This window comes from Astatotilapia calliptera, chromosome 12 (assembly GCF_964374335.1).
Source record: "Astatotilapia calliptera chromosome 12, fAstCal68.1, whole genome shotgun sequence".
Lineage (NCBI taxonomy): Eukaryota > Metazoa > Chordata > Actinopteri > Cichliformes > Cichlidae > Astatotilapia > Astatotilapia calliptera.
Genome location: NC_137433.1, coordinates 3,612,694 through 3,623,530, shown reverse-complemented (window position 1 = coordinate 3,623,530; position 10,837 = coordinate 3,612,694). Strand labels below are relative to the sequence as shown.

Below are 10,837 nucleotides of genomic sequence, written 5' to 3'. Positions count from 1 at the left end.
GACACAGCCTTTCACACTTAGTTAAGAGGACATCCTCCAGCAATTAGCCCGAGCCGGAGAGAGATAATTTCAGAGAACACAGCCAAATCACGTTCTTCAGCTCGCCTCCATTCCCACTTGGCAACATTAAGGTTTATTTTCTCATTATTTCATTTAATTACTCGTTTGATGTTTCATGCAGCTGCCACAAGTAATCTTTGATCCAATTAGGAAATGCTGATTGACGTGAGCGTGCGCATGGGATTCAATAAGCTGCCTTCAATTTGATGTTGTGACTATATCAGGGGATCTGTAGAGGTTTCGCGTTCTCCACTGAATGCCATCTAATAGGTTAATAATCTCCCTTAAAAATGTTTCTTAATAGATGGCACACCTTTGTTTGCGCGTGTGTGCACAACACGCGTGTGTTCCAGCACGTGCGCACTGCGCAGTTTCTCTAGCAGATATGGAGCAGCGAGGAATGAATGCGCTAGTGAGGAGAGGGCCCTGCGCTCACCATCCTGCCGCCTGCCCATTAATAATACATTGGCACAGAGTAGATGGAGGTTTGCTGAGATTAGTCCTTCATTAAGGACTCGTTTGCTTTTACAGAGACACCTTGGTCTTTTTTAACCAAGAAGAATCAGCCCACTTGTAACGGGACTGGAATCCTATATTATATTAAATTATATTAGTCGTTGCAGTGTGAAAAGCGACTAGAAGCACTGTGATTTCCTATCAAGACAAAGTAAATGTACATTTAATAACTGTGCATCTGTAGTTGCATAACTATTTGCATCTAACTGGAGTGGATGAGCAACTACTCCTAACTTTCAAATGCATTAATGTAATAGTATTTGCTACATACGAAACACAGAAAACTGGTGCAGGTGAGTCATGTCTTAATATAGGTCACATTACAGTACAGTAAAATTCATTTAGTTCCCAAAACTGTGTGGAAATATATCTGTGCAATTAATTCCCAGCACATCTTTAAGGAACCTTAAGAGTTTTAGGAGCTTGAAATGGAGCCTTGTCGTGTTACCAGGAAAGATGCGCGAACCATTTGGTGGATTGAGTTTTAAATGTTGGGGACTGTTTTTCCTGACTACAAAATGTTGGTCCTGCATGTTACAGGTAACTTAAAGCATTCACAGACTTATTTGATACCACATAAACAGTTATAAGTATACCATAGACATTTTACTTGAGATCCAAGCATTGTATGACACATTTAAGTTGCATTAAAATGGTGCAAAGGCAGAAGAACCTACATTTTTCTTTGCATTAATTACCCTCTCGAACTCTCAAAGTATGTTGAAGAATAAAGGAAAAAAAAGTTTTTTACTGTGTTTGAAGAAAGATATGCTTGTTGTAGTGTAGAAGTAGTGTCATCATTAAGTTTGTTCAAATGGTGCTGTGAAAAAGTCTTGAGCCACCTCCAAGTTCTTTATATTTTTTGTATTATTTCTTACTCCACGTTTTTAAAGATCAAAGTTTTTCTTTGGACAATGGCTGCTTTTATGCTCCTTTTCAGTCCAGTCCTTGTTCCTGATCATTGTCGGAGGGGTGTTTTTGTTTATCTAGTTCTTGAACCACTGTTGTGTTTACACATGACAGACAACCAGTTCTTTTCTGTCTTTAGACACTTTGCTACCAGGATGCTGCAAACATATTTGTCCCCATTTCTTTAGTTGGATCTATGAAAAATAAATACACAAAATTATGTTTTTGCCTTGTTCACCAACAAGGTGATTTCCAAAGAGATGTTAGCCATAGTGTGTCCTTACTAGACTGGACAAGTGGAGGACAAAAAGAATAAGTGGGAGACCTAAAAGAACCTCTTACAGCAGGTGAACAGTATCTGAATCATTTGTTTGAATCTGAGCAGAGCGTAGAGCCCTGTACATTTCAGAGCACTCGGATTATCAGTAGACACTAGTGACTTGGTTCCACTTGCAGTCAAACATGCCCATGTTATAACACTGACTCCACCATGCCTGACAGCTGTGCAGCCTATTTCAGATGTTTGTTTTTTCAGTGGAACCAGGTATTTGCATCTCATAGTAAACTCTCTGTATTCAAATTCGTGAAGCCACTTTCTGGATTGTAGACTTTGACAGTGTGCACCTGCCTTCTTCAGAGAGTTCCTCATTTGGCTAAATATCATGAAGGAGTTTCATCCATTACATTTCTTTGCAGTCTTTCAGCCCTTTCAGTGTTGCTGAGCTGGCCAATGCATTTCTGCTTTCTATAGTATTTTGTATATTTAGCCACTGCTAAAGGTTTTATCATCTCTCTGATAGGATAATTTGTCTCACTTGCATCCAGATCTGTTTGGATATCAGAGTTCACTGGAAATTTCCTGTGAGATTTCCAGATAATTTTGAGCCTCTGAAAATTAGAGACTGTATATAAATGGTCTCAAATGCAAACCTTTCTTAAAGGCTTGAATTAAAGCTAAAAGGATGTTGAGTGTTTGATTTAAAATCCACTGTGGTGTGCACAGAGGTCAAATTTAGCAGGAAAAATGTGTCAGTGTGCAAAAACATATCTAAATCTATTTAGTGAGTGACATAAAGAATTGGCTGAGGTTTTGCTGATTCTGGGATGTTTACAAGCTGGTGATGCAGCAAAATATGACAGCTCTATAAGGCAAAACACAAAGGCATGCAAAAAAATACTTCATGTGGGGACTCAGGAAATTTAACAGCCTTTTAATTTTAATGGGGAAAATATTTTTGTCTGTCATGCTGTCTTGTTTATAATAGCTTGAGGGATAGGTTTTGCATATTCATGCAGAGACTGTTCCTGTGTTGTTAACAACAAAATAACCTCGCTACAAAGTCCGCTGTGAAGCTCTTTTGGAGCTTATCACCAGCCCCTCTTCAAATCCCAGTTATTGTTTTGAAAACTTTAAGGACTGAATGGAATAAACAGATTTACTTACTGGAAATATCTGCTGGAACTAAGTGAAACACAAAGGCCCACAAATCCATATTGATTCATGTATTTCTGACAGTCCAGTATTTGAGCATGTACAGGTGCGGCGGTACGAAGCCAAGACATTTGGTTTGCAAAAATTAAATTTAGAGTCGAGCTGGAACATTTTCATTACTCAAGCCTGCAGCATTCAACTTTGGAAGACCAGAAATGTCTGGAGTACTTTATCTACCTCCTCATCGTTACCTGTCAGCAGTGGAGGACAGCCAGGTGCTTCAGCTCTAAGTGTGCGTATAAGGGGGGGGGGGGGGGGGGAGTGGGAGTATCTCATCTAGAACCCAGAGGTGGGCAGATCAATCCAAATATTGATTCTATAGATACCACCGCTGGTATTGGTGTCAGATCAATACTAGGATCAATACTTTTCATCAAAACAGCCTTCTGGTTTTTTGTTTTGTTTTTTTTTGGAAAGGAAAAATAAGCCTCAAATGAGCCTTTTTGTGTTGATTGTTACATCTGTTTTATTTATAGCCTACAGTAACTTAAACAATCAAAAATATTTACATTACCATTTGTATTCCAGCTCTCTAAAAAATCTCGGTTTCAAACCCATGAAAAGCTGAAAGATGTGTTTTGTTGTGTTAACCAAGAATTGTGGGATAGAAAAAAATCGCAGGGACTTGGTGGTCATTAAAATGTGTTCAGAATTTGCAAATTGATGATAATTCGCCTCCTAAATCGTGACACGCTGCTCTCACCTACATAAGCTGCCTTTATATAATAAAAGTAAAGTATCTGTATTGGAAATACTGGCCCTGTTTTTACTTGGTGTCGTATTGATACCAGAGGAGACGCGCAGTCTGTGGGAAGTTGAACCCAGTGAATCCACGACGTGCCCCTCCTCCATCAGCTGATGACGGTCAACCCAAAGCTGGGCAGGAAGTGCATCTTGTGCCTGAAGCTAGTTGGAACATGAACGGGAGAAGCTTGTTTTCACGCAGCTTCTGGGATAACAAACTAAGCTTTTGACGGTAGGGAAACCGTTTCCGACACGACATATAAACGACGTTACAGACATTGCTAGTACTCGCACCGAAGAACTACCGTTTTTGTCTTGGTCGCAAAATATGAACGGCTGCTAATGTTAGCAGTCGCGTTAGCTTATTATTGAAGTTGTGTGTGTATACGTGTGTGTTGGTAACTCGCCGCACCTCGTATTTAAGAAGTTGTCACCTTGATAGCTGACAGTTGAAATAACCTTTCCCCCCCTAACATGTAGCAGAGCATAGTCAGCTAGTAGTTTAGCTATGTAGCAGGCAAACTCACGTATGTCAAGCTAAGCCCAGTGTCGTTAGGGGGGGTCTTCCCCCCCCCATCATTTCGTACCAAACTTCATGAGAGATTCGTTCAGTTTAATGTAGCTTCGCTGATGTAATAATGTGCATTTCTGCACTAACGTGTTTAGTCTGTTTGTAAACTCATCCTACACGTAAACATGATGTTTAAAACTAGATATGTTTAACAGGACTTCATAAACACAGTTCGAAGAATTATTCGGCTTAAAAAGTAATGATAAAATATTAAAAAAAAAACCCAAAAAAACAAGCTTAGTAAAATAAATGCTGGGTTGACGTATGGCTCTTGTGTGTTAATCTGAAAAAAATAATTTCTAATTATTATTAGTGTCTATAAGAACACCAGTGTTTTTAAATGTAAGCATTTGCTTCTTGTTAACTGTTAATAGTTGGTGTGAGTGACGAAGAAATTAAAGAGCTTTGTAATTTTATCATAGGCAGAAATTTAATTTCACTTTCTCTCTGCTACCATGTTTCTAGGAAATCCCCTGAAAAAACGCCAAAGTGAAACTTGTTTTCTCTTAACTTCTGTAGAAAAAGGGTGGGGGGAAGAAACACAACAACGCATCCTGGGACATGGACAGTAGGAGAGGACGAGCGTGGGGGAAGCTTGTCAAAGTGGACTCCAGTGAAACTGTGATGCTGTTCAACAGTGAATGCACGGTTGGCAGAAAAAAAGGTGGTTAAGTTTGACTGTGTTTGGGAACGAGAAACGATTGGCATTAAATTCAATGCATTTTTTTTGTTTGTTTTGCTTTGTTTTTATCTCCTTTTGTTTTGAAACGCTTAATTTTCTGATGCCTATTAACAAATGACAGTCCTGTCAGGAGCGCAGACGTTGCTGTCAGTGTCTGGAGCTTTTGAAACCTCCCCCTTGAAAACACAAAGCTTTCTTTTAGTGAACCAAACTTAGACAGGCCCTTGTGATGAGAACAAAAGACATCCATCGAGAACATGCGTGCAGAATATTAAGTAGATTTTTTTTTTGTTTGGGTTTTTACTAAAGAAAAGGTTAGGTCTATAATTCCCCCTGTGTCTGCTTTTGTTGTCGAGTGCTTTTTGGGGGTCTGCCTTTTTGCAATGCAAAACTGCTAGGTTTAATTAGTTTGCTTATGTCTGGGCAGTGAATGATTTAAAAATGTCACAGCAGCACAATTTCAGGTATAACATGCGATGTTTTTAAAGGCTTAAATTTGGCTAAAGATTAAAAACTCAATATAGATAGTATTGGATTAATGAAGCATTGTTATAGAATGTTTGGTGGAGGGGGATTTAAAAATATGTTTGTGCTGTAATGGTTTACAGGTGCCTTTTATAACCTATAATGTTCTCTCGAGATGGGCTTTTAAAAGCAGAAAAACTAGGAATTTCTATATTTTCATGATAGCAATTTTCATTTTTTTGTTTCCAGGATGTTATCTTTCCTTTCCAGCGAATAAACTTGTCTCAGGGGAGCACTGCAAGATTGTGAAAGATGAAAGCTCAGGGCTGGTGTGGCTTGAAGACATGAGGTACTCCAGGCTGAACTTTTGTACCACTCATATCATTTGCTTGTTTTCCCAGTGGGCCAAACTGAATATCATTATAAAAAATAATAAGCTCTCTGCTGCACCGTTGAGTAGAAATAAAACTCTTAGAAGAAGTTGGTTGAAAAGACACTGGGAGTTATCAGAAACGTGTACCACCAGGTTGAGAATGTCCTACTGAGATAGAGGGAAAAGAAAAAGGAGACGCATACACTTTAAAGCTCCTTTTCAGTCATTCACTTTTTTCCATTAATCTGAGAGCATCGTAACTTGCTAGCCTATTATGGATTTTGCGATTTTAAACAATATATTAAGCCACCTTCCTGTTTTATAGGAATACAAGCAGCTGGCAGCCAGCTGAATCGAGTCCCCTCGAGATGTGCTCATTAACAAAGACTCATTCAGACTGATGGCAACATGTAGGCATTTATAAATTAGACCGCAGTTGTTTGCAAACTTTTGACAGTCTGTCTGAGAGTGACTGCAGTCAGTACAAGTCAGACTGTGACTGTTTGCAGAAAGGTTGCCTTTTATCAGGTGACCTGTGTAATCGCCTTGGAATCAAAAACTGTTGTTTATTAGGAGGCAGTTTTGTCAAGATAAGAGTGTTGATTTTTCAGTTGAGCTGATTTAATGTAAGTTTGTTTGGATAGTGGCACATGAGATGACTGCTTGTTCTATTCCCAGAGATTTTTCAATTCATTTAATAAAGTGTTGATATACGGAGGCCTGTATTGATACAATATGACCACAATATCACTCTGCTGGATCAGTTTTTTTCCCCCGCTGCAAAAAAATGCACATCTTCACTACCTAGTACAAAAATGGACAGTTCACACACTGAATATTTAAGTGGGACATGGTGAGCATTAGTTCGTATTTGTTCATAATGCCCCTTTGTAAAGCAGACGTATAAGCTAGGGCTGCTCTATTATGGCAAAAATGATAATCACGATTATTTTCACTGATATTGAGATCTCGATTATTTGACGATATTTAACAATAACAATGTATTGAATAATGACTTTAAAGATTGTCAAAAATATATATAAAATAGTGTGCAAATACTGATAACAGTGCAAATGTTTGCAATATAAGAAATCAATGAAAAATGTAAACATCTATGTTTAGTGAACTTTGCAGTGTTGCTCTGTGGTGCAGCTACGACACCGTAGCAAAGTTTACACACTATGTCTACTTGACCCACGTCTGACTCCGCCAACCCATAATGTTTCCACACCACTGAAGTTTTTTACCTCTCTTTTCAACCAACAGCAGTCACTCTCCTCTCCAAATAACTTCTGCTTAGCTTTCCGAGCTTCCCTCGGGTCCTCTTAATCAGCGGTCCCCAACCCCCGGGCCTCGGACCGGTACCGGTCCGTGAGTCGTTTGGTACCGGGCCGCGAGAGTTGAGGCTCAGGTGTGAAATGTATGGTTTTCAGGGTTTTCAGCGTTATTTTGTTATCGTTTTTATCGTTAACTCCGTTTTCCTGGGTCTTTTCACGTGTGTTATGAATAAATCTAATTTTTTTCGGTACCGGTACTAGTTTTATTTTGTTGTATTTATCCGCGACACCTTAAAGGCCGGTCCATGAAAATATTGTCGGGCATAAACCGGTCCGTGGCGCAAAAAAGGTTGGAGACCGCTGCTCTTAATTGTTGTGACACGTGTTCGAAACGCAGAGAGGTGCGCTCGATTTGTCACACGGAGCAGCGCGAGAGGAAAGCACGAGGGAGGGGCTAATAATCGGCTCAGTCATTTTTAATGATCGTTGAAAGCCCAGATCGTAATCGTGATTAAAATTCGATTAATTGAGCAGCCCTAGTATAAGCAGTATAGTTAAATATCATGTCTGTCTGTCCGTAGCACTAATGGCACAGTGATCAACATGTCCAAACTGGTCAAGAAACAAACTCACATGCTGCAGAATGGCGATGTCATCTACTTTGTGTACAGGAAAAGTGAACCTGAACAAAGTGAGTTTTGAATTTGTGAACTATAACAATGATATATTATTTTGTATGTGTGTATATGAAGACAAAAACGCGTACGCTGTGTGCTCTTGCCACCCTGTAGACATCGCCTATGTTTACCACTCCATCAAACTGGATCAAACCGCTTCACAACACAATTATGGTGAGTACCTGAGTAGTTCCCCACAGTTAATTTGTCAAAAGGAGCTAATTACACAAACCAGCCACAACACACAACATTAAAACCACCTGGCTAATGTTGTGAAGGTACCCCTTTGTGCTACCAAAACACACTCAGTTTCTGGGAGCCCTGCCTGTCCTTAAAGTGTCCTGTGGTGTCCAGAGCTGGTCGGTATCAGTGCTTGGTGGGTGGTACATGCCACTTAGTTACATGAATGGAATGGGCTACTGTTCACCAGCAGCATATTACACAAAAGCAACACGATCAAAACGAGTCACTTCATCTGTCTGTGATTTTAATGTTGTGGCTGAACTCTGTAGATCTTTACTTCTGTTTGTTTTGTTAGTCATCTCCCACTCTGTACTCAGACTTCAGCCCACAGCCGTCCTCCTCCTCTTCCAGGTTCAGAGATGGCCCTCTCTGTAGAGCCTGTAATGCTCTCAAAGGCTCCTCGGGATGCAACTCAGGAGGAACCTCAACCCTCTACCTCTGCTTCACACTTCTGTATTGAGACTGCTTACTCTTCTGGTGCCATGGCAACCACAGGCTCTCCTGTGACTGGTGGGTTCTCTACTCACGCACTTTTAAAAGGTTGGTGTGCAAAAGGACAGCGGGGAGTATTCATAAGATTAAAAATCACTCTTTAAAGTCTTACATTATGTACATTTACCGTTTGGAGCTTCTCTAAATTACTTTACGTCTTCAAATAGAAAAAGAGTTAACAGCCACGTCTTTTGAATGAAATGATAAATGGGCCGCTTCTTATATAGCATGTTTCTACTCTACTTGAACACTTGAGCTCTTTATACAACATGCTTCATTCACACAAGCACTCCTTTGTATGTCCAAGTGCTTTCTAGCTAACATTGTGATGATCCAGGAGCAGCCTTCCCAAGGATATGCTCTGGCATGCAGACTTTAGCAGCCAGCGGTCGAACCACCAACCTTCCGATTAATAGATGACCTGCTCCAGGGCCAAACACAAAAAGCATTTTTTTCTGAAATATTACAATACCTAAATACAGATTTGACACAGCACTGAACACTGATAGCACCTGCGCTTTCTCGCCCACTCTTCTGTCAGACAGCAAGCTGACACACTCACTGCAGTGGGACACGTTGCCTCGCCTACTCATTCACTCACTGCGCTGTCTTCTTATTTTAATTTTCTCATTTGCTCCGGTTACTTGTTTGGATTTGGTGTTAAAAACAAGTGCAGAGTCTCTCTGACCGGTTTTGGTGCATAAAGAAACTGATGGAACGCTGTTTCAAAATATTTCAGCTTTAAATCAAAGAACATTAAGATGAGAAACTCAAGTGTTGCAACTTCTGACAAAACAAAAAGCACCACATTCACATGTTTGTAGTTATCTTTTAATAAATAATAACCCCCCATGACCTCAGAAATGGTTTATCAGTGATATATAAGTATTGAAGTTGAAATTCTATTCTTTTTGCTTTGTATTTACTCCAAGTGAGATCAGTAAAGCTGGAGGACAGTCTTTGTGTTGGTGTTTCAGGAAATGTATCTAATTGATCTCACAGGATGGGTCATCAATTACAACATTTCTACACTGTAAAATATTAAAAGGGCTAATGTGAGGAATTTAGAATAAGACATCAGGCTGTTTACACATGACCAGTTAATTAGAAATTATAGGTGCACTTTATAAATTCCCCTAAACTGCAGTAAGTTACGAGATTTTCTCTCACTCAAACAGCTACAGTGAAAGCTTCTGCTACTGGAAGGAGGGACAGATAATTAAATGGAGATGAGCTGCTATACCTGCCTGAATCTGATATAATTTACCTTACCAACCAAACACAGGTGCAACAGATTCATAAAAAACGACGAATGCCATGTTCTCACATCATTTTCTAGTATGTTTATAACATCAGCCTTGTTCTTCTTTCCACTCGTCACAGTTTTCTACTTCTAACTGCTTTTTTTCATACTGAAGGCTCATACTGGTTTGTGGCTTTGAGCTGGAGATATTTTTACCTTTAGCCACTTTATTCTTGTTAGCGTGTTTTTAAATTTCCATGTTAATGAGGGAAGGTGATTTCAGCGTCTGATCAGGGTTGCTGTTAAGAATATTTTCATGCTTTACCAAACTTCATGTTTTCAGTCACGTTGAAGAGCTTCCATGCTAGCTACATGTTAGCTTGTGGCTGCTGTGAGTGTGTGTTGAGCATCTGATATATGGGAGGGTGACCAGCCGGTTGGTCTGACTCAGAACACTGAAAATTGGTCAATCGGTGCATCTCTATTAGGAAAAATGGCAGCGTTTAATAAAAGTGTGTTTCAGATAAATCCCCGGTACACTCTGCATTTGAGGTATACAAAGCCCCTTGTGCCTGCTGCATGGACTAACTACAGGATCTTTAGATTGCTTTGGTGGGAATAGTGTTCTGTGGTCATGGCTCTCAGAAGTTTGTTGCAGGGAACTCCTTAGAAAGACAACAATACTATTTTCTCCAGATGAGACAAGTAAAATATGTGTTAATTGCTGAGCAGTAGAGATGCTATTTGGTGGCTTTCTGTACTTCTGAGCAGAGCAATGTGAGCAGTTTTCTCCTGCTTTTGTTCCACATGTAGCTTCAGCTCTTTGATGGAGAGAGTCCAATAAACGTGGACTAAAACTGGCATTCCCATTTTCCCAATTTCTCTAATTCCTCTGGAAGTAGGGCTGCCACAAACGATTATTTTGATAGTCGACTAGTCACCGATTATTTATGTGATTAGTCGACTAATCAGATCATCATCCACTGGACGTAAAACTACAGCTTATTGCACCAGCAGCATCTGCTCTTATATAACTATCATTAGCTTACAGCTTTAAGCTTTTAAGGTGCTAACTAAAAATAAAGACAAGATG

At 39.7% G+C, this 10,837-nt stretch overlaps 1 protein-coding gene across 5 annotated transcripts in view; it reads left to right on the top strand.

Annotated features, from left to right (window-relative positions):
- The window catches only part of chfr (checkpoint with forkhead and ring finger domains, E3 ubiquitin protein ligase), a 22,777-nt gene continuing 11,940 nt past the window's right edge, over window positions 1-10,837 (top strand). Inside the window, exons 1-6 of one of the 5 annotated variants that reach the window (XM_026186919.2) lie at window positions 1-131; window positions 4,812-4,956; window positions 5,689-5,788; window positions 7,671-7,780; window positions 7,881-7,940; window positions 8,361-8,549. In XM_026186919.2, coding sequence (XP_026042704.1) covers window positions 4,854-4,956; window positions 5,689-5,788; window positions 7,671-7,780; window positions 7,881-7,940; window positions 8,361-8,549 — 562 coding nt within the window. In that variant the 5' untranslated portion in view covers window positions 1-131; window positions 4,812-4,853. Of the gene's footprint in view, window positions 132-3,768; window positions 3,954-4,757; window positions 4,957-5,688; window positions 5,789-7,670; window positions 7,781-7,880; window positions 7,941-8,360; window positions 8,550-10,837 lie in introns of those variants that run through there. The other 4 variants (XM_026186920.2, XM_080308673.1, XM_080308674.1 and 1 more) reach the window with 4 other exon arrangements.